We start from the raw sequence: 23692 nt of genomic DNA on the forward strand, positions 1-23692 counted from the left end.
GGGGTAGGAATGTGGGGTGCACCTTCAGCGAAACGTTGCAACAGCCTGAGGCATGCTGTTTTCCCAGGGGAGTTGTCCCTGGATCATGGGACTTCGGCAGTGGCGGGCTGCACAGGCTCCCTGGAGGGGAGGTGTGGATAGTGACCTGTGCTTGCACACAGGCTTCTTGGTGGCTGCAGCAGCCTTAGCGTTTCATGCCCGTCTCTGGTGTCGACGCTGATAGCCACAGCTCGTGCCCTTCCCTGGAGCTCGTTTGGGTGGTGCTCTCAATTCCCTCTCCTCACGCACCCCAAAACAATGGTCTCTTGCCTCTTAGGCAGTTCCAGGCTTTTTCCTAGACTCCCTCCTGGCTAGCTGTGGCACACTAGCCCTCTTCAGGCTGTGTTCACGCAGCCAACCCCAGTCCTCTCCCTGGGATCTGTCCTCTGAAGCCGGGGCCTCAGCTCCCACCTCCCACCTGTCCCAGTGGGTGAGCAGACAAGCCTCTGGGGCTGGTGAGTGCTGGTCGGCGCAGACCCTCTGTGCGGGAACCTCTCTGCTTTGCCGTCCGCAACCCTGTTGCTGCGCTCTCCTCCGTGGCTCTGAAGCTTCCCCCCAACCACCCCCCGTCTCCACCAGTGAAGAGGCTTCCTAGTGTGTGGAAACTTTTCCTCCTTCACAGCTCCCTCCCAGAGGTGCAGGTCCCATCCCTATTCTTTTGTCTCTGTTTATTCTTTTTTCTTTTGCCCTACCCAGGTATGCAAGTTTCTTGCCTCTTGGGAAGTCTGAGGTCTTCTGCCAGCGTTCAGTAGGTGTTCTGTAGGAGTTGCTCCGCATGTGGATGTATTTTTGATGTATTTGTGGGGAGGAAGGTGATCTCCACATCTTAGACCTCTGCCATTGTGAAGGTTCCCCCTGATTCTTCATTTTAAATGCCTGATCTTGCTTTAACACTCCAAGGCCCAGCAAATACTTTTTGGAAGAGGTGAGTTATCTTTTTAGAATAAGTCCTTGCTCTACCAACCTCATTCTGATGTCTTCCGTTCATGAACCAAGTTCTGTTAACAGCTTCATGTGGGGTCATCCCACTCTGAGGTTCATCTTTCAGGACACAGTGGTATTAGGAAGGTTTAGGAAGCAGAGAAAGGGGAGTAGGCTAACTTAGAGATGGGGGGTCAAGGCCACCACTTGAGGGGGAAAGGGCTTAGAGAATTTTAAAGTCACAGGAGTTACTGGAGGCAGTAAATGTTCAATGTGTCCAGTGACCACTGGAGAATTCAGTGTCTGGACACCTTTACTTTTTCTGAAAAAGGAGTGTCCATGGCTTAAGAGTTATTCTTATAAAAGATACCACCTCTCAGCTATTAAGGAATAATATACCCAATCAATCAAGGCAGCAATGAAGCAAGATAAGCACTCCCTACTCTGGAGTTGGGGTAGGGGAATGAAGACCAGAAGGTAGTGCAAAAATGAGTATTAAAAATGCTCAGGGCTTCCCTGGTGGCGCAGTGGTTGAGGGTCCGCCTGCCGATGCGGGAGATGCGGGAGATGCGGGTTCGTGCCCCGGTCTGGGAAGATCCCACATGCCGCGGAGCGGCTGGGCCCGTGAGCCATGGCCACTGAGGCTGTGCTCCGCAGCGGGAGAGGCCACAACAGTGAGAGGCCCACGTACAGCAAACAAACAAACAAACAAACAAAAAAACCCATGTATAAACTCATGAGGCAGTTACATTACTGCACAGGTTCTGAAGAAAGAGGCCATCACTGCTGCTTGTCAAGAGCAAGGAGCAATTCTTTTGACAGTCTGTACCCCACAATTCCATAAGTATGGCTAGCTAGCCAGAGTTCAAGGAAATTGTTGTTAAAGTGTTACTTGTAGGAAACAAAAACAAATGCATTTTTGCAACTTGGTCTCCCAAATTCTACCATCCAGAGTAACCAATATATCAGTGGCTATTCTCATCTACTTTTTTTTGTTCATTTCTATGATATATAATAACTTACATAAGAATACTGTCTTTACTAGTTTTATCATGCACACTCACTTCATATATTAAATTCACCATATCATGAAACTCTATAAATGTTTAATGGCTTTGTAAGACTATTGTATAAATGTACTATGTTGACAAATCCTCTTAGATATTATTGCTATAAACATTGCAGGGAATGTTTGCTTATAAAATCACTCACATCTCTTTATCCTAGACATAATTTCGTGCAATGGAATGACCGGTATATGAGTATATGAGCTTTTTTTTTTTTTTTTTTTTTTTTTTTTTGTGGTACGCAGGCCTCTCACTGCTGCGGCCTCTCCTGCCACGGAGCACAGGCTCCGGATGCACAGGCCCAGTTTTTTTAGGCATCTGGAAGAGGGTCCTTTCTACTGAGAGCAAAGGCAGTACTACCTTAAGGAGATCCTTATTCAACACTGCAGCCTGTTACTTGGCGTATAGTGGGGTAGGTTGAATGAATTCATTCTAAACTCTCCAAACTTTTTTAAAAAGCATGCATTGGGGTGATTACTGCTACCAACTATCACATAAGACCACAGCTTCATGTAGCAGGCAGTGTATTATCTGTTCATACCAACATAAATTAGCCTCTTTCTTTTGCACAAGGGTGCACATATTAACTCCCCAGAAGATTAAAACAATTGGGAAAATGTGCTCCACATGGAGTTCTGAAGCTTCGGGTTTTTACAAGGATCCTTTTCCAAAAGACAAGATTCTTTTTTTTTTTTTTTTTTTTAATGTGGTACGCGGGCCTCTCACTGTTGTGGCCTCTCCCGTTGCGGAGCACAGGTTCCGGACGCGCAGGCTCAGCGGCCATGGCTCACGGGCCCAGCCACTCCGCGGCATGTAGGATCTTCCCGGACCGGGGCACGAACCTGTGTCTCCTGCATCGGCAAGCGGACTCTCAACCACTGCGCCACCAGGGAAGCCCGACAAGATTTTTTTAACACATCACACTGAACACAAAGTTTCCCTTGGTGCCAGTTAGAATGAATATGCAAATGGTGTGGAACAGGGTGAGAACTACGGTGTAGCCTTTGGAACTTTTCCTTGAAAAGTTCATTTCCCTGCTTACTCATTCTTAGAGGTAGCATGAACTATGTTTATCCTGATGACCTTCTGTTGAGGATTCTTTTTCTTTACTAAGGTTAGCTTTTAAAGAAAGGCAGAAGCCAACTGCTCCTGAATGGTCATCTTCCCTTGCACAGAGACTCACAGGCCTTTCAAGAGCCTCACTTGACAGCAGTCAAGACATCACTTATCAGTAAGACAGTGGACCAAAAGGTGTCTCTTTGCTAACTCAAACCCTTATCTTATTTGTGATATGGTAATTCATAGAGAGAAAGGAAAAAATCAAACACTTCCTTGTCTATTTGAATTACTTTTGCTAGCAGGTTTGAGAGGCCTTTAACTTCCGCAATTAGTTTCAACCAGTTGTGCTGTAGGTTTGTGGTAGATCATCACCTCCAGAATCCAGGTCAAAAATCTCTTCTAAACCTACATGTGTCCTAACCTAAACCAAACATCATGTCAATACCAATTAAAATAGGATCTAATAGCTTGATGCTATTGAGTCTAGTTAGCTCCTGCATAGGCAAAAACTCACTGTAATTTCTTTTTTTTTTTTGTGGTACGCGGGCCTCTCACTGTTGTGGCCTCTCCCGTTGTGGAGCACAGGCTCCGGACATGCAGGCTCAGCGGCCATGGCTCACGGGCCCAGCCGCTCCGCGGCATGTGGGATCTTCCCAGACCAGGGCACGAACCCGTGTCCCCTGCATCGGCAGGCGGACTCCCAACCACTGCACCACCAGGGAAGCCCTGTAATTTCTTCAGAAGTATAATTTATTTACACACACACTTGTCTGTACATTGATTAACAAAATCAAGCTCTCTACTAAGTGTGTGTATACTTATAGGCTTTTAATTCCTTCAAAAATCTTTCTGGCTATAATTATTCTCATTTTGCAGCTGAGGTAACAGGTTCAGAGAGATGAGTCCCCCAAATCATGTGGCTCACCAATCTGGTGCCCCCTCTAAAGGGCTACCTTTCCTTCTGGGTTATCTGCATATCTAGGGTGAATTCCATTGTTATCTCACAGAACTGTTTTGGCAGCCCCAGGTAAGCTTATTTTATGGAAATTTGTTCCTGAGGATACAAAAGAGGAAGGTGCTAAATTGGGGGAAAATAAAAATTCAACCCCTAAAACAACATTTATACAGGCAGGCAGCCTCTTCAGAAAGATAGTTGATGAAGTTTGACTCTTGAAAGGTTATTGTATGGAAGCCTTAATTATTAACACCGGTGAGAGCAATCCCTCCTCCTCCTCAAACGCTGAGGGGGTGGGCAAGCACACTTCAGTCACCTGAGCCTGATAAGACAGGTGTGTCGGGCATTGCTAGTTGTTCATAGCCTAAATCTTCAAAAACTAGAGGCTTGGGTGATCTTATCCTGATTCTTGTCTGATCCAGGCTTTTTTGCTCTCAGCCGAATGCAATATTGAAACCCCAATGCTAATTTCCACATTATTTACCAGGAAATACACATCTCAAGTGCACCTTTAATTTTTATGATGACATTGGGTCACAAACAGTATTACTCGGGTCTTTTCAGATCGCTTATTGTATTGCTCATTTTCTTCAGGGGCAATAGATTTGTGTACAGTGTAGGACACAAAGCACACAAAGAACTGACCAGCTGATGCTTCCTGAGAGTCTTAAGTCTACAACCGACTTATGCTTAGTCCCTCAACTTTTTTTCTTTTCCTTTCACGTCGGTGGAGAGTGGCTTCTTCTGGGGCAATCTAGCGTCTTGATAAAAGGGACTCTCCTGGGTTACCTCTGACCGCGCCGGGCTTCTGTTTACCCCCAGGGACATCAGGCTGGAGCTGTCCGCCTTTGCTTCACATCCTGAAGGAGGGGAGGGGCCTCCCCCGAGTCACATGCTTGCTTGTTCAGAGTACCCTCTTACACATTCCAACCACCCCTGCCCTGCAATCTCGAGGCCACAGGGCCTTCAGGAAATCGCTCCGGATTAGGGCATCAAATATCTGTGGCTACTACGCCTCCCACGTTTCAGCGCGAGCTTCCTACTGGGTAATGGGAGGAGACACTAAGGCTCTCTCGCACTGGTGCACAGCTCGGTTCCGATTTACCCAACTTGGAGACCACGGAGGCACACAGAATTCGGGCAACAGCACCGGCTGATTTTCCGCTCTCCCCCTGAAGCTCTTCCGCCCGCGCCACCCTAGCCCCCGCCCCCTCGGCTCTCCTGACAGAAATCCGCGGCCCGGCAGCTCCCGCGCTTCTCCCCAGCCACCCGCCGCGGCCTGCCTTTTATAGGCGCTACAGCCAATGAGCGCTCTCTTTTCCTTCTGCCCGCCCATCCGGCCAATCGCCGCGCCCCTTGTGTAATCTTCGGCTTCTCGGTTGCTCTCGGCTATTTTCGTTGTTGCTGGCTTTTTCAGGGGCTGTTCGCTCGCAGCCGGAGACGCTGCTTTTTTTTTTCCGGGTTCGGGGCCGTTCCGGATGCTCTAGGCTGCCGGATGTCTGATCTCCGGATAACTGAGGCGTTTCTGTACATGGATTATCTGGTAGGTGCGGGGCAGGGGTGGCGTGTCGCCTCTCGGACCCCGACGTGCCCGATGTCCCTCCGCCTGGAGGAACAACCTTTTTGCTTTCTTTCTTTGGGATGGGATGCCTTTGGGGTTCTTTCTCCCGCAGCAAGCTCTAGAGCTGTGCCGGGACTCGGAGGGGCGGCAGCCGAGACGGCGGGGCCGCAGCTCCGAGGGGGTGGTGGAGCTGACAGGTAAAGGTGCGGCCCGGGCCAGCTGTGCTGTGGGGCGAGGGGCGCGCGGGCGCTCCCGGAGAGATGGGGCCGCGGCGGCTGGGCGTCCCCTGCCCGCGTTTGGGTTCCTTGCTTCCTTCTGCGCTCCCGCAGAGGACTTTCCTTTCCCGGGAAGCAGGAGTTTCCCCCTCTCCCTTTAGCAGAACTCCAGGTACTATTAAAGAGCCATAACCAGAATGGCTTACTAAGTGCTCGGCAGGTCCGGTCATTTGGTTGTTATTAGATCTCTAAAGCTATGACCTCGGTCGCCGCGAGGTTTTAAAAGCTCATTACCATAAAGTAGACGGGACTAATCTACATCGCAGCCTGGGTAGAAGGGACTGGGTAGGGGCAGGCATTGCCTCACCGTTCCTGCCTTGGATGCACGCCGCTTTTACCCTGTGCACGAATTGGATCCACCTGTGCTTTTTAGGCCAGGCTTATGCTGAGAAGTTTAGGTGGGAAAAGTGTCATCACAATGCTGGGACTGAACATTACTTTAAAAAGCACTTGTTTTTTGTGTGTGTGTATTTATGCAAGCACCATGTATTGTTCCAGAAATTATTTCCCCAGAGCTGCATGTTTGTGTTCACGGGGATCCTCATTGACCCTGGCTGTGTTCGATCCTAAACAATTCCCAGGTTTACCTTGTTAGCCGGAACCGCTATTGCAATGCAGAGTTGAAGTAGATGTTTAAAAAACGTTGACCGTCCTGTCATCTTGTTGAACACACGCAGCTGGTTTCTGACTGCAGATTGGCCTGGCAGAGATTTGCCAGTGCCTTCTAGGGATTACACTTAATTCTGTACTAAGAAAGACTGAATGCTTTCATAGTCAAGAAACGCTGGACGAGGACTGGTTTTGTAATGTTATTTTGTATTTGGGCTTATTTCCCCTGAAGGTTCCTGGTTTGGTGGTCTTGTGGGGAGGGGTGGTTACTGCAGTTAATGCATGACGTTGTGAATTGAGGGGAGTCAAAAATTCTGAGTTCAAATTCTGTTTTGTTCATTTGTTGATGTCAATAACTTCCTCTATCTTTGTGATAAAGGGACATTATCTGCCCATAACGGGAGCCTGTTAAGGGGGTTATCTGATTAGGAGGTTCTTTAAAATACAAAGTGCCATGTAGGTTAAGAGAGTTGTTGGATTATTTTCTGAATTAAATAACTGATTATTTTGTAGCTTGTCTTATCAAGTACAGTACCATGGCTTTGTCTTGCAGTCTGCCTGAATTAAAGCCAAAGTTTATTGAGGATAATTACCTAATTGGAAGGGGCTGCCCTTACCTGTATTATTGAAAGCTAATTTTGGATTCTTAAGTAGTTTCTAAAAAGGAACTCAAGTAGTTCTGGTATTTTATTATTTTATTTACTGGGTGAGTTTTAAATTTGCAAATTGCATGGGGAAAAAATTGGAAGACTCTGTTTAATCACTCAGGTTAATTTCCTGATGGAGAGTCTAAGGGTGTGTGGAGGAATGTTTGTGGGGCTCTAAATTACCTTAAAAGCAGATTATTTCTTTGTCAGTTTCCTAACAGTTTTGTGTCAGAATCAGTGGGCCCCAAGTTCGACATGGCCTTTTTGTTGTACCTGCTGTGCCCCCATACACCCTGTTTTTGAAAAATCATTATTTTGTCACCTTATCTATGCTTTTTAAAAAATCCACAAGTGCAGTGAAACAGCCCCATAAAAATCACTTGGCTCATCACTGGCGGTGAGAAAAAAACTCTTAAAGGAAATAAGTCAGTTCTTATGAGTGTGCCAAACATCCGCTGTGAAAAGACTTAAGGAAATCCTTAAACATTAAGTTTAAAAGAAGAAACCCTCCTCAGGTGGTCTTCTGTGTTTATGTTTTGCTTATCAGCTCTCAGAGAAAATGATGTTTCACACACCATTCCTTTCTTCTTGCCTTTCAGACGGATTCATTTGCTCGTACATAATGTTTATATGTTGTTTATTAAAAACCAGTTTCTAAAAAATGAAAATCAATTTCATTGACTCTGTCTGCGATCTTATTTTAAAAATCAGTTCCCAAGTCCTTTTACCTACTTTCCAGAGAAAATATGCTCCTTTCATTCTGAGTTTGACTCTTCAGATATTGTTGAGCTTGTGGACTAGAGTCAGTACCCTGTCTATCACTTGACAGGAATAATTTGTGTGCCATCTTTTCTTCTTTTTTTCTTTTTAATCGGTGTTTGACTTTCTTATTGTTGCTGTTGGAAGCTGGAAGAGGGAGCTGTGTGTGTGTATGCATTGTTCTTTAGGCTGGATGTCATCATTTAACCTTTTTCATTTGGAGGAGAGTGGAGAGGAAGAGAAATGAGAGAAACGTAGATGTGCTGTTTTTAACAGCTTTCATTAAGATTGCGGATATTAAAACAATTGATGAAGCTCTCTGATCTTAGAGGCTGCTGTTGATTTTTTAACTTAAAAGAAGTGCTCTCAATTAGAGGTGACAGATAAGGTGGATAGGGTTTTCATTGACTTCAGTTTAGGGAAATAATGGTAACTTGCTTATCCTAAATAATTATATGTATCGCCCTGTGTCCAATCTTTATTTGTTGAATTTAATGAATATGAGACAGAAGGGACAATTCTTCTTTTCTCTCCAGCTTCTAAAGTAAGACAAGATAAAATCTGTTTGGATTAGGTGTTTTGCTCTGGGGAATGCAAAATGTATCTTTTACTCTTAACTTTAAGATTATCAAGATATTATTTGTTTAGGCTGGGTGGCCATTTAAATATAAAAAGTCTTGGTTTTCCGGTTGGTGAGGGAATCTGCTTGGCAGGCCACATACCCCCCCCCCCCCCCCCCGCCCCCGTTTGAGGATGGGCTTTAAAGGCCATGTGCACACCTGTCAGGTCTGTAGGTAAAGATTCTGATGCTGTTCAAAGGGCAGTACCAGCATCTTTCTTTCTGTCTCTCTTCTTACAGGTAGAATTAGTAAGACAATGTGTGGAGCTTTTTGAATATGGTAGGAGAAAACAGTCAAGTTTTAATGAAAAACGTGTCCACCATGTTTTCCTGGAAAGTTGGTTAAGATCAACTTCTAGATTCCTTTCGGTTGAATATTCTTTGTGTACCGATTCATGTTGATTGGCCTGGATTTTACCTTTTCCCCCGCTTCTGCCATCAAAATAACAGCAATAAAATTTGTTATGCTTTGTGTAATGCCGTTGATGATTATATGAGACAATGGAGGGAAAGTGATTTATAAACAGCACGTTGCTTTTCAGATGTAGAATGTTAATATAATGTGGTTACGTTGCTGATATTATTCTTACACCTCCTGTGGAATGACTGTTACCATTCAGTGGTAAATAATGGGCTACCTTTTAATTTTTATTTTACTTTGTTTAAGTTTTTTGTGTTGTTGTTGTTATGTGGACCATTTTAAAAGTCTTTATTGAATTTGTTACAATATTGCTTCCATTTTATGTTTTGGTTTTTTGGCTCCAAGGCACGTGGGATCTTAGCTCCCCTACCAGGGATCGAACCCGTACCCCCTGCTTTGGAAGGCGCCGTCTTAACCACTGGACCGCCAGGGAAGTCCCTGGACTACCTTTTAAATTAGTCTCAGTACATGGAAAGATTTAGAGTGTCATCAGCAAGCAGGAAGTCACAAGACTCTCTTGAGGATTGTTTAATACCTATAAAAATAAAACCACATTCGGATATTTTCTTTAATCCATTTAACAAATATTTATGGGACCTCTGCTTTGTGCATGACCCTGAAAGTCAGAGCTGATGAGCCCCCAGCTGGGATCCCCTTGGCTGTAGGGCTGGCAGGCAGGTGGCTCTACAGGAACCTGTGGCAGGACACAGGGTAGACACAGGGGGAGGAGGCTGCCTCTGATGTGCTCCTTGGCTTGCTGGTAGGTTTCTCTTTGCTGCTTGGGTTGCTGGTAGGTTTCTCTCTCATGTGTTTTTCTTTGTTTCACTGTGAACTAAAATGCAAAGCTAGGCCTGAAAATGTGACAACTAAAAGTGCTTCATTAGTCTTGGATGCTAATTGTCAGATAATGATCATTGCACATCTGTACTGGGTTTGGGATAGAATAAGGCCAGGGTTCTAGTTTTCCTCCTTGTATAGGTTGATGAATCTGGTCTAGTTTCTTGGTCACAGGCTATACCTGTCATTATAAAAATTTGTGTCAATGGGGATGATCAGGTGAGAGAAGGTAGGTGGATCAGCACAAATCCATCACCATTTGCAGGATACAAACCAAGGAATCAACCAACCAAGAACAGAAACTCTTGATGTACACAGAGCTCTCAGGTTCTACTAAGTTGTAAGTGAGCCCATTCAAACAGAGGAGTGAAGGCACAGTTGTGACTTCATCTGATGTTCTGTTGTCTTAAAAGTGTGCTGTTTTTGACCATGAATGACTATGAACATTATAACTTGTGTGTTCTGACTATGTGTAAAATAATGACATAGGCCACATATTTTTAAATTTTAACTGCAACTGGATTAGTCAGTAATGTAGATATTCTTTTATTAACAAATCATAAGATAAAAATAATGGGAACACAATAAACAGTTCTCTTATCAAAAAAGTTTTAAAAATATCCAGACCATGAAGCAGGAACTGCGATATAAAGCAGTAGTTCTGGTTCTCGACCTTCTATTGTTACAGGCTTGTAGAACGAGCCCCAAGAGAGGACACATGGGGACGTGATTCCTGCCCTCTGGGAGCTTGCATTCTGAAGGACGCCTAAGCCAGGTGCTTGTAGGCATGCTGGAGGGTGAGGGAATTAAGCACAGGAGTTATGAGGGTAAGATCAGTTAACATTTATTGAGCACTTGCTGTGGTGCCAGATAATGTAAGTGCTTTCCACGTGTAATGCATTAAACCAAGGCTCAGAGAGGTTGTGTAATTTCCCCAGGTTCACACAGCTAACAAGTAATAAGCTGGGATTGTGGCCCCAGAGCCCTCCCTCTTCACTGCCTTCCTTCCAGCTTGGTGTTAAAGCTGTTGGAATGCAGTTGAAATTTTTACAGTGTATTTCATGTAAATACCATGCTGCTTCTTGAGTCAAGAAATCAAGTGCCAGGAGCAGGCTGACTGATGTTGCCACGCGCTCGAGGACTTGGCTCTGCTGCATGACTGTTAAGGAGAAGGCTGGATAGAAAGAAAACTGTGTTGTGTCCTGAGCCTCCTGCCCTGTAATGTCCTGACTCTGGGCACTGAGGTGGCCTTCACCATCCAATGTTTCATCAAGTGACCACAAATGGGTTTCCAGGCACCCTGGTACTCCGCCCCCTAGTGTCACTTCAAGGGCACCTTCAGGGCCACAAGCCCCAGTCATCTTTTGAAGACTCAGAAGTCCCTGAGACTCAGGATCTATCTGGCAATTTATTTGAAGTCTGCTCTGTTCCTTAACCAAGGGCTGATGGGAAGTGGGTCTGTGCCCAGCAGACACTAGGCCCCAAGTAGCCTTTTGCTTATGGATTTCAGTTGGGCAAAGTCTCCTGATGACATGAATTCGAAAGCGTTTGTTTTTGAGGTAGGCTAGAAGGAAGAAAAGATTTTTAGGGAATGTCTGGCAACTGCATTTTAGTTAACAAATGCTGATACTTCTCACAAATTGAGCTAATGATGGGCTTTTATTTGGGAGCCTGCAGTCCCTCAGTTATGCTGTGCTCTGCCCAGGCATCTCCCTAAATGCTTCTGGTGTTTGGTTGAATCTAAGAAGCCCAGTTCTTGTTGACCCTCATTTCTGAGTATCAGCAAAGTGTTTGAGCACATTTACTTCTGGCAGGGCTGGCTTCGTGGGCATGTGGCTTAGAAGGGCCCCCGTGCTTGGCTTAATGCTCTGTGGTTACCATCTTGAAACTCTTAATTTTGGGTGCTTTGCGAACGTTTTCATCACTGAATCTGTAACATGTATCAGTGCAGGGTTCCTGACTATCTTGATCATCCTTTTATCACCAGAATTGAGTTTGGAGCCCAGTAAATAAGGAACTATGTACCAAGTACTGTGCAAAGTGTTTCACTTGCATCACCCAATTTAATCCTCCCAACAGTCCTGTTAACCAGATACTACTGACTTAGGTGCAAGACATACTGACTTAGAAAAGAGGGAGCTTAAGGCTTTGTGAGGTGGAGTAATGGCCGGGATCACGTAACCAGTGGAGTGTCAGGGCAACGGTACGAGCCTAGCTTGGTGGATTCCAAGCCCATGCATGTAAGCATGGTTCAGTACTGCCAACCTAGCAATAATTAATAGTTGTTGAGAGGATGAGTGAGTGGGGCCATGTTTCAGGCCCAGGGCTGGAAATTGAGAGGTCGCTTGATTGCTGCTGTCCCCTGGGAGAAGTCCTCCTGGGAACTCAGACAGCCCCGCTTCAGTTGGGGAAGTACATGTGTTTGTACCTTAAGGTGAGAGAGTTTGCTCACTGATTTTGCTTTCATTTGTTTACCCACTGTCTCCTTCACCCCTTGCATAAGCATTGGCATTCTGCTCTTTGACTCACAGCCAAAAGCACATGATTTTAACAGTAACTAAATAGGAACTAAAAGTTGGATTTGCAGGACCATCTCATTTATCAGGTTCCTTTGTACCTAGCTTTGCTGGGAATGGTTCTGACTTCTGGATTGCTTCTCTCAGGGTTGAGGACTTAGATCCTAGCAACTGGGGCCATGTCTCCCCCAGAGGGATTCCTGGGGGTTCTTTTTTCAACAAGATAGCTGCTTCTCTGGCCTCTCTGGAGGAAGCAGATGACAGTCTGGAGCCATCCCAGGACCATTGATTGAGGTGCAGAAGGCCTGCACCTGTTCCTAATCAATCTGCACATGGAGTCAGGAGCTAAAGCAAAATACAATTCTTTCAAAGTTTTATTTTTAATAAATACAAGTATTTAGAAAAAGTACAGAAAATAAGAAAACACATTTCTGTGTACCTGCCTCCCTGATTGAAGTTGTTAGCATTTTGCCATTTTAACTTCAAAACTCTGGTGCTCTCTAAAAAAAAAAAGAAAGAAACTTTAAGGCGAAAGCCTTCTGCTCTCCCATGCTTTCTTCCTCTGTCCTTCTCAGTGGTGACAACTATCCCAAAGCTTGTGGGTATCATTCTCATGTGTGTTTTTGTATTTTTATTATATTTGCCTGTATGCATAAACTATATAGTATTGTTCTCTGTGTGTTAATTTTAAAGGAATTGTAGCAGACCATCCTTCTCTTCTTGAAACTTGTTTTATTTCTCTAATGTTTTTAAGGTTAACAAATGTTATTGTATGTGTCTGTAGATATTTGTTTTATAGTTCTAGTTTGGATATTACCATTTCTGGTTTTATATGTAGAGATCTTATTTGGATTTTGTGAGAAGCTCAAAGAAAAGAATAGGTGTTGGTTTTGAGGCATGATTTTGCGTGTGTATGTTTACTTGCTTTTAGTATCACACAATGAATCATATAAATTGTTTAATGAAATTTTATGTGAATATCAGTCTTTTATGATTCAGTTTGTTTTACAGTTTAGAGCAGTCATTTTGTAATCATATTAACACATGTACATATATATTCTTGCCTGTGTAAGGAATGAGATTATTTTGGTAACCTATTTATGATTAAAGTAAAAGCTTAGTGAGGAAATTTGGAAAACACAGCCAAGCACAATGGAAAAAATATATATCTGTAATCCAAGCAACCCACAGAGATCCAATTAATATTTTTCAATCCTGAATTATAATGAAGATATAGTTTTATAACTTGCTTTTTACACTTACGTTTAAGTTTCTCTTCTGCAACATTAATTTTCTGCATTATACCCGTGAACCATAATTTTCTTAACTAATCACCTTTTCATTGAATATTTTATGTTTGTTTAAATTTTTGTTGTATTTTGTTAATGTTTGTTATAAATAATGCTGCAGTGGATATTCCATATAAACTCTTGGATTTTTTGTGATGGTGTATTGTTCTATGGTTTCAAAAAGAGGTTTCAATGACAAGTAAGTTTGAAAACTGGGTCAAACAAAGTTAAACAAGTTTCTTTATTGTATAGCCTTTAGTATGCAAATGTACATGGTGTGTCTCAAAAAGGGAGATTATTACATGCAGTGTTTCTAATCCTTTGGAGTATTTTTATGATCATGTTCTAGTAGATTTTATGCAGGGTCAAAAGGTACCTGCATTTTAAAGCTTTGACTTATGGATTAAATAAGTTAATAAACCGTGCCTGGATATAATCAGCTGCTGTTTGTTAAGTCAAAGTTATGTAATAGTAAAGACGGTGATAATGATGATTATTAATATTGATTGAGAATTTACTCTGTCCTAGATTCGGCAGGAAGTGCTTAATAAACATTCACCATCTGTTTGGTCTTTCCAGAGACCCTCTGAGAGGTGTAGGAACTTGTATTCTTGTTTTATGGTTGATGAAACTGAGGGTCAGGAGAAGTTGAGTAATCCCAGCTGCCTCAGTTGTTATGAGGGTTGGTGACACATCCGTAATCTTAATCTGTACGTGTTTTATTTTGTGATAAAGAAGAAAAAGTTTGAAGTCCTGTATTTGATTCCTAGATATTCCACCTGTTACCTGAGTAATACGAGTTGTTTTCCAAATGTCAGTCCATAGCAAAAAGGAAAAGTCAGAGTGTTACAAAGTCATTGTACATTTAATTTATAGTCTTAAAAATATGAGATTATATCTTTCCAATTTTGTGTAGATATTAGAATATGCTGTCTCATCTGATGATAGTGAACGATAATCTCTCTCTCTCTCTTTCTCTCTCAAAATGTTCTTACCTGTCAGAATAAAAAGATGACACTCCTTATCCATCCTCAGGTTTGTATGTATGTATATATTTAGAATGTACTTATTTCTAAAACCCCAAATACTGGGAACCTGGTCTAAGACAAATTAATCCGAACTACAATTTCCTCATTTGAAAAATTCAGATAGCATCAGAGCCTCTGTGATGACTATTGATTATTAAGTGTGTTTTAAAAAAAATCACGTTATAATTTCTACACCGACTGGTGTAGGAGTCCATATGACTCAATATAATGGCATTAACAGAAGTGGGGCAAGTGTAGACAAAGCGAGTCTCTCTCTTTCTCCTTGTGTATGTCTTGGATTCTGCCCTCCCCCCGCCCCCCCCACCCTTCAGTGGCGCCGTGGGGATTTTTATACTCTCCAGAAATGGCAGTGTACAATTTTTGTGAAATAATGTAACTAAACATTATGTCGGAGCACATACGTTTTGTACATTTTAAGAGCTGGGCACAAAAGATTTGTCCTTGACCTTGGATAAAACATGTTTTTTTGTCTGTTCTGCAAATTACTCATATTACGACTTCTAGTCCCAAAAAGAATGTTAAAGTTAATTTTTACTAGCGCTTAATTTTTATTTCCTTTTTTCTTCTCTGATTCAGGTATTTTTAAAGATAGTAATTATGACTAGTAAATGAGAATCTTATTTGCAAAAAAACTTTAACATAGGGCTGTAAGGGTTGAATGAGAATGTTTATACTGTACTTCATGAAAATAAGGTGTTACATAAAGCTAATGTGCACTTATTTTTTTCTAATCAAAATTTTTATTCACCAAATTGTTGTCTTCTTTTTAATTGAAGCGTAATTTGCATACAGTAATGTGTACAGCCTTAAAGGTACAGCTAGATGAATTTATATGTACCTGTGTCTTGTAACCACCCCAGGTGGAGATGTAAAACCTTTCTAATACCCCAGAAGGCTCTCTGTGTTCCTTCCCAGGCAGTATTGACATAGATTGGTTTTGCCTGATTTTGAACTTAACATAAATGGAATCACAGCTATGTATCCTTTTGTGTGTGATCTCCTTCACTCAGCATGCCTGTGTAATCCATCCATGTTGAGTGAATCAGTAGTTTGTTCCTTTTAGTTGCAATGCAATATAGTATGATATACTATTACTAATCTATCCATTCTATTGTTGATGGGCATTTAGGTTGTTTCCAGTTTGGGGCTATTTGGAATAAAGCTGCTACAGACATTCTTGTGCATGGTTTTGGTGGAAATAAACACTCATTTCTGTTGGGTAAAGTAGAATTTCAGGTTCACAGGGCATACATATGTTTAGATTTACTAAATACTGCCAAACTTTTTCCACAGTGGTTGTACCAATTAGACTTGTACCAGTAGTGTAAGAGTTCCAGTTATTCTGTAGCCTCACCGAGTCTTTACATTGTCAGTCCTTTACTTATTCTGATGAGTGTGTACGCTAAAGAAATGTGAAGTTGCCCAGAGCTACATCCGTGTGTTCAGGCATGAGAACAATATAATACAAGAGGATTATAAGGCAGATTGTTTTTAATTTGGAGAAATTACTTGGCCATAGTCTGAAATTCCTACAATTATTTAGTTGTGTGATTCATTTGAAAATCCTGAAACGCTGAAGAGGTACTATGGAGGTTGGTTGACCTGATTGTATTCCTGGCTTTGAAACAACTAAGTGTGAGGTTTGGGCAAACCAGTCAATGTTATTGTCTTAAATTTCTTCATCTCTAAAATGGTGGGATTAATTAGATAATCCTAAATGTTTCTTTCTTTTTTTTTTTTTGCGGTACGCAGGCCTCTCACTGTTGTGGCCTCTCCCGTTGCGGAGCACAGGCTCCGGATGCACAGGCTCAGTGGCCATGGCTCACGGGCCCAGCCGCTCCGTGGCATGTGGGATCCTCCCAGACCGGGGCACGAACCCGCGTGCCCTGCATCGGCAGGCGGACTCCCAACTACTGCACCACCAGGGAAGCCCCTAAATGTTTCTTTTATTTCAAAATTTTTCTCAGTCATCTTTTATCCTTCTTTGAATAACTTTCTTTTTTTTCCATTCTTTCTAATTCTTTAAGTGATCATAAATTTGCCTTTACATGATTATCATTCATTCACTCAAACAACTCTAATTTTTTTATAAGCCTTCTGGGTTCTGGTGCTGTCCTGGGCACTAGGGATATACAAGCGAATAAGACATTGGCCTGCCCTCAAGGAACTTATACTCTTGTAGAGATGTAAAGTAAGCAGTTATGTTTTGGAGTGGCACATTCTATTCAGAGGGAAATAAAGGTTACTAATGGGGTATATGAAAGGGAAACTTAGACTTGAGGGCCAAGGAGAGCTTTTCAGAGGAGCCATTTTTAATCTGCAACATTGTAGTTGAGTAGAGTTGGCCAAGTGAGAGGCAGGGCCAGGGCCAGGGCCATCGCGAAGGAACAGCCTGTGCAGAGACTTGGGGGTGAGTAACTCCGTCGCTTCAAGGAACTCCAAGGGCTCAGTATGGCTGGAGCAGAGTCAGGAACAGTGTCTACACTTGAGCTGCAGAGTCCCTCTACAGTCACATCGTGGGAACCTTTAAGGTTTGCCTAGAGTGACATGGTCAGATCTGGCTGCACTGTGGAGAAGGATTGGAAAGGGCAGCCAGACTGGAGGAAGAAGACCAGTTAAGAAGATGCTGTCCTGATTCAGGAATGAAATGATGGTATTCACAGCCAGGTAGGGGCAGGAAGGATGCAGAAAAGTAGGTGGATTTAAGCAACATTTTGCGAATTGCCAGGATTTTGGAATTGCCACGATTTTGGAATTGGATGTAGAAGATGAGAACAAAGGAGATTTTAGGGATAATTTTCAGGTTTTGGTTTGAGCATCATTCTGGCTATCCATTCCTGAATAACAAAGTACCTTAAAACAGTGGCTTAATAATGGTCATTTATTTTACTCATGAATCTGGAGGTAAATTGGGTTCAGCTAGGCTGTTCTTGTTTTTCCCTTCTAAAAAAAATTTTTATTGAAATATAGTTGATTGGCAGTATCGTGTTAGTTTCAGGTATACAGCAAAGTGATTCAGTGATATATATAAATCTATTATTTTTTTAGATTATTTTCCATTATAGGTTATTTACAAGGTAACAGCTCACCCTTTTGAAGTGTACAGTTCAGTGGTTTTTAATATATTCATGAAGTTGTGCAACCATCAACCGCATCTAATTCCAGAACGTTTTTATCACCCCAGAAAGAAATCCTGTACCCTCTAGCAGTCACTCCCCATTTTGCCCTCTCCCTAGGCCCTGGTGATCACTAATCTACTTTATGTCTCTCTATGGATTTGCCTATCCTGACATTTATTTACATTTCATATAAAGGGAATCATATAATATGTAGCTTTTTGCATCTGGCTTTTTTCATTTAGCATAAAGTTTTTAAGATTCATCTATGTTTTAATATATATCAGTACTTCATTTTTTTCTATTGCCTGTTAATATTCTGTTGTATGGGTATACCACATTTTACTGGTCCATTTATCAACTTATGGACATTGGGTTGTTTCCACTGTTAGGCTATTATGTTGCTATGAATGCTCATGTGCAAGTTTTTGTGGGGACATATCTTTTCAGTTCTCTTGGGTTATACCTAGAGTGGAATTGCTGGGTCATATTGGTAACTCTAGGCTTAACTTTTTAAGGAACTGCCAACCTGTTTTCCAAAGTGTCTACATCATTTTACATTCTCACCGCCAGTATATGGGGATCCAGTTTCTCTACATCTTTGCCAGATCTTGCAATTGTCTGTCTCTTTGAGTATAAGCTAGATTGTTCTTGCTCAGGATTCCTTATTAAGTTACCATCAGATGGCAGCTGGGGGCATCGCGAGGCTTCTTCGTACACTGGTCTGGCATCTGGGCTGGGAACATGCAAATCTGGGGGCTGGAAAAGTGTGAACTCCTGCGGCATCTCTCTTGGCGCAGTCTTTCTGCATGAGGACTCAGGGGAGCAGCATTGCTTACATCCAGCTGGAAGGCTCACAGAGTGCATGTACCAAGAGAAACTGGTGGAACCTGCTGGTCTTTCTAACCTGGCCTCAGCTGTCATGCAGCATCACTTGTACTGCGCTTGCTTATCAAGGCAGTCACAAAGGCATGCTTCGGGCCAAGGGCAGGAGACAGACACCACCTCTCGGTGGGAGGAAGCCAGAGGATTTACGGGCATGTTTTAGGACCACGACAGGTATCAGGGAGGCTAAATGGGTCATGTACTGTGGTAGGTGACACTTGAAGGAATAGCACATGGAGAGGGAAGATGAGGCCTTTGAGTCTGGAGTTTGCACTGCTTGTGGGAAGTCCAAGTTGAGATTTCGTGTAAGTAGATGGGAGCTCAGAGGTGAGCCTTGGATGAGTAGTTAAAAACAATATTGTTACTCACGATATAGATACACTATATCATTAAATCATCATGTGGGAGGCATAGTGCTACGTATTTTTCATGCATGATTTATTACTATTGGGGTGGCCAAAAAGTTTGTTCGGGTATTTCCATAAGCTGCAACAGCAAAACCTGAACGAACTTTTTGGCCAACCCAATATCCTTTTAGAGATTGAAAACTGAGGCTTAGAGAAATTGTGTCATGCCTGTGATGTGATGGAGCCAGAATCTGAACCCAGGTCTGGCTAACGTCTGACCATCCTAAACCACTTAGATGGTAACTGAAGCCAAGGTCACGTCCACGTCTGAGCTCGCCCAGGGAGGGTTGTGCTGAGTGGGGAGGGCCCCGAGGAAGCCCAGTACCTCGGTCAGGGCCGGCACATAGTAGGCACGCAGTTTTTGTGGGATCAGCCAAAGGAAAGGAGTCTCAAGAGGGAAAGAGAGCTGCAAGGTTGGGAGAAAACCTGGAGAGTGTCCTGTTGAGCAGGCTGAGAAGGGAGACTTTCCAGGAGGAGGAAGTGGCCAATTGTGTTAACTGTGGCCCAGAGATCCTGGAGGCGGTGCATGCTGGATTCGCGTCAGTGGTGACCTTGACCACAGGCTCTCAGAGGCCTGGTGGGAAGTGAGGAAATGATGCCGCTGCCGTTGAGACTGTCTAGAAATTTCACCATGAACGAGAAGAAGGCTAGGGCTGGAACTGGAGGGGGGAGGGGACATTGAGTGGCGGCTTTCCTTTCTAAAGGGGACCGAACTTGAGATGATTAAGTGCTGACGAAGTGGAACGTGAGGTCATCTTGCTGAGCGTGACTGAAATATGGTGGCGGAGGGGTTTGAGCTGAAGTAGCTACAATGATGAATGAGGGCCATGATGACCAGGGACACAGACTTTGTAGCTGTTTGGGTGTTGGTTTCAAGAAGGTGGGCAGTTAGATTGATAAAGGTTGGGATTTTTCCAAGGTGAGTCAATGGGTGGTTAATGGGGTAGAGGAATTTAGGACACTGGCAAGAGGATGGCTGAAGTGATAGACCGGCGTGAGCTCTGAGTTAGTGAAAAGGAAGGAAGGGTGAGTAGAAAGTAGAAGATGCAAGGATGGGTGGTCCTGATGCGGATGAGCAGCGGGAGTATTGGAGTTATTTGGAACAACTGTTCAGAAAACTGGAGGGAGAGAAAGCTCATTGTAGGGGACAATAGGGTGTATGAATTTAAGATTGCAGAGTGGCTCTTGGAGGGGAGTCTCCAGTGCGTGGCTGTGCGTGGCCCTGGGAAGGATGGGGAGCTTAAGACGTGAAAGAGGAAATACGGCGCAGGTGCTGGATATAGCATCCTTGTGGTTGGGGAAGTCAGCAGGACCAGGGCAGGACTTGGGCTGGAGCAAAAGGCTGAGGCAGATTCAGAAATCCTCAGTGAAAGAGGGGAAGGTTGGCCAATGTCCTTGACAAGGAGAGGCACACAGAGCGAGATGTTAGAGCTCATTGCCCGGAGTCTTGAAAGGAGTTGGGGAGGAGGAGTGCCCTGGAGATCCTCGAAGGTGACCTTGAGGGACTGAGCAAGGTCGGGGGGGGGCATTTAACGAAGTTCTGTGGGTGTAGAGTTTGTTTCACAGTTGAGTGCTGCAGGCTTTGGGCTGAACTGCCTGCCTGGCTCTACCACTCTAGCTTTGGCAAAATCACTTAACTTCTCAATGCCTCACCTTCCTCCTCTGTAAAGTGGGGATAGTAAGAGTAACTACCTCTTGGGTTTGTTGTGAGGATTAACTAAAATAACACATGTATTCCAGAACAGTGCCTGACACCTCTTTCTCTGCCATCCCCTCTTACTGTCACCATAGCAACAACAACGAAAACCCCTTCACAGCGTTTATATTGGCAGGCACTTTCTAAGGACCCTATGAGGTAGATATCATTTCTATTTTTCAGATGTTAAAACTGAGACATGGAAAGATTAAGCAACTTGTTGAAGGACATACAGCTAGGAAGTGGCAGAATCAGGCTTTGAACCCAGGAAGTCTTGCTTCAAACCCCTCCCTCCTAACCAATATGCATAATTAATGCATATTAACTATACCACATCCCGACCTGTACCACCACGACCCCAGGGCAGAGGGCTCTGTGGAGAGACTGGGGAGGGAATGGACTTGCGCGAGGCTGGCTTGCTGGAGAGGAGACACAGAGCAGCGTGGGGTAAGGGTAACCGTGATCTGGAAGATGGTGCAGTCAGGTGGATGTTTTCCCAGAATAATTTGATCTAGCAGCTCCCTGGTCAAGGAGATGGGAAAAGGGAGGCCCAAGTTGGTTGTGTTGCAAGGAGGGAGTCCTAGTTCAGATAAATAAACCCACAGCTCAAGTACCTCATTCTTAAGACCCTCAGCCTGCTTTTCCACTACGAGTGGTTGTACTTGCAAAGTAGTCCTGGTCCCCAGTGAGTGAGGGGATGGGGCTCTCTCACGGGACGCACTGTGGACATCTGTCTCTCTCACACGGGCTGCATCTCCTTGGAGGGTGCCTGGAGTTTGGGTCCCTCAAAGCCCCTGGCACCAGTCTCCCAGGGCAGAGAACTGGTGGTTCGAGCTGCCGAGTCCACAAGCTGACGAGGACAGCCCAGACCTTCCCACTGGACCGAAAGCCAGTCACAGGCAGCTTGTTGGGACCAGGAGTTGGTTTTGTGAAGGCAGCCTGCTTAGGGCTGTTTTATCAGGGCAGCCTGTGAGCTAACCTGCATGTGACATGTCCGGAACAATCGCATAGTAATCCGGACGCACTGTTAATAAAGCTGCAAAGACGTGTGTGAGCCTGGCTTCTGTCTAGTTAAAGTGATCACAGAGCGTTGTGTTGTAGAAATAAGTTTTGGTTGGAGAGTTCACCTTTTCCCTCCTCCTCTAATTTAAGCCTTCTCTCTTGCAGTCTTGAATTGAGGCTCCTTCCAGGGCTGCTCCTGGGGCTGCTGTAGACAGTTAAGCTCACGGGACACCACACAGAGGTGCCCGGCCAAGGGGGCAAGCACACCTGCAGTCCAGCCCCTGCCCAGCTTGCCAAGGTCCCCATTGTGCACTGGCACAGAGGTGCTAATGGGCCAGCTACAGCCCTGCCTCAGGCCTTGGTTCCTATCTCTGTTACCGGACAAAGCAGTGTTTCACAGTGCAGGGCTGGGTTGTGGGCCTCTTTGTGTCCCCAGAGCCTGACACAGGTACACAAGATAGCTGCTAAGTCAGTGGTTGGGCTGAGAGGCTGCACAGAGTAATATTTAAGGGCACTGACCTTGGAGTCGGACTCCCTGCATTTGCATTCTAGCTCCGTCACTTACCTGCTGTGCAGCCTCTGTGCCTGTTTCCTCATATACAAAATGGGCATAATAGTACCTACCACTCAGAGTTGAGTTAAAATATATAAAGCATTCAGTAGAGAGACTAGTACCATGAGCAAGATAAAAGTGTTGGCTATTATTGAATTGGAACTTTCTTTATAAAACAAGGATTTATGGTACTTTTGTCACCAAAATGTTCCCAATCTGATTCTATTCATTTTTCCAATACTAGCTTTTCAAAAATCTTTCTGCCTCCACCTAATAAACATAGTACGGAGTAACTAGGTTAACGATATTGCAGCTGCTTGTTGATGGGTTAAGTGGCAGCTATTTCTGATTTATAGGGGTGAAAGGTCCTGGCATGGCAGAGGGTGGCCCACATCTCTTCAGGCCAATTCTGCCTACAGCTGTTACATAAGTTTGGTCAAATGAGCCAACTTACTTTAAACTAAGTGGGCAAGTTTTCTGAGGTCCTACTGTAGAATTACACTCTTGTTTGGAACTTTCAACTTCTCTTTTGTTGGAATCAAACAGTTTGAGAGTCAAGTTTCTGCTTGTGAGAACTTTTTTCCTAGCATGTGATTGGCCAGCTCTCTTATCCCTTCCTTCCCTTACGAATGTTTCCTGAGAAGGCGGCATGTTGTAGACCAGCGGTCCCCAGCCTTTTTGGCACCAGGGACTGGTTTCATGGAAGACAGTTTTTCCACGGATGGGTCAGGTGGTGCAGGAGCTGCCCTCGCGGGGCCGACCCCACCGGTCGAGCGCCTCAACCATTGGCCCAACTGCATCCTGCTGGCCATGTTCCTCGCCCGCTATGTGCAACGGGTCTTGATTTCCCCCTTTTCAGATCCGAGTTGGAAAGCCCACACCATTGTACGCCTTTATATTGGCATTTGTGTTCTGCACCTATAACTGGCTACTTGCAGAGTAGATACCTGAGCCAGTATGGAGTGCATGCTGACGACTGGCTCACTGACCCCTGATTTCTAACAGGTTTTGTCGTGTGGTTGACAGGCATGCTGATAAACATCCATTCAGATCATGTCCTAAGGAACTTCAGGAAACCAGGGGAGACTGGATATAAAATACCAAGGAGGGGCTTGTTTCAGTATATCACTGCAGCCAGCTACTTCAGGCGGTAATGTGAGCGACGGGGAGAGTCAGATGAGGCTTTGCTTACTCGCCCGCAGCTCACCTTCTGCTGTGCGGTCCGGTTCCTAACAGTGGCCCCAGGGTTGGAGACCCCTGTTGTAGACCACAGAGCAGTGAGCTGATTTATTGGATAATGTCGTCATTTTGAATGTTTCCTGAATGTGCCTGGTTCTGTTTTTCAAGTCATTGTGCTAGATGTAGAAAACCTCTTGTGATGATTGAAATTCTTTTCCTCTCTGTTTTATT

At 44.1% G+C, this 23692-nt stretch overlaps 1 protein-coding gene across 1 annotated transcript in view; it reads left to right on the plus strand.

Moving 5' to 3' along the window:
- Positions 1–5536: 5536 nt before the first annotated feature.
- ARL15 (ARF like GTPase 15) overlaps positions 5537–23692 on the plus strand; it is a gene marked incomplete at its 5' end in the record, with an annotated part of 422400 nt that continues 404244 nt past the window's right edge. Inside the window, one exon of the mRNA XM_079703157.1 lies at positions 5537–5584. Within this exon, the coding sequence (XP_079559283.1) occupies positions 5537–5584 (48 nt within the window). The remainder of the gene's footprint in view (positions 5585–23692) is intronic.

The sequence above is a fragment of the Hyperoodon ampullatus genome, assembly GCF_949752795.1.
Source record: "Hyperoodon ampullatus genome assembly, chromosome: 4".
NCBI classification, from domain to species: Eukaryota; Metazoa; Chordata; class Mammalia; order Artiodactyla; family Ziphiidae; genus Hyperoodon; species Hyperoodon ampullatus.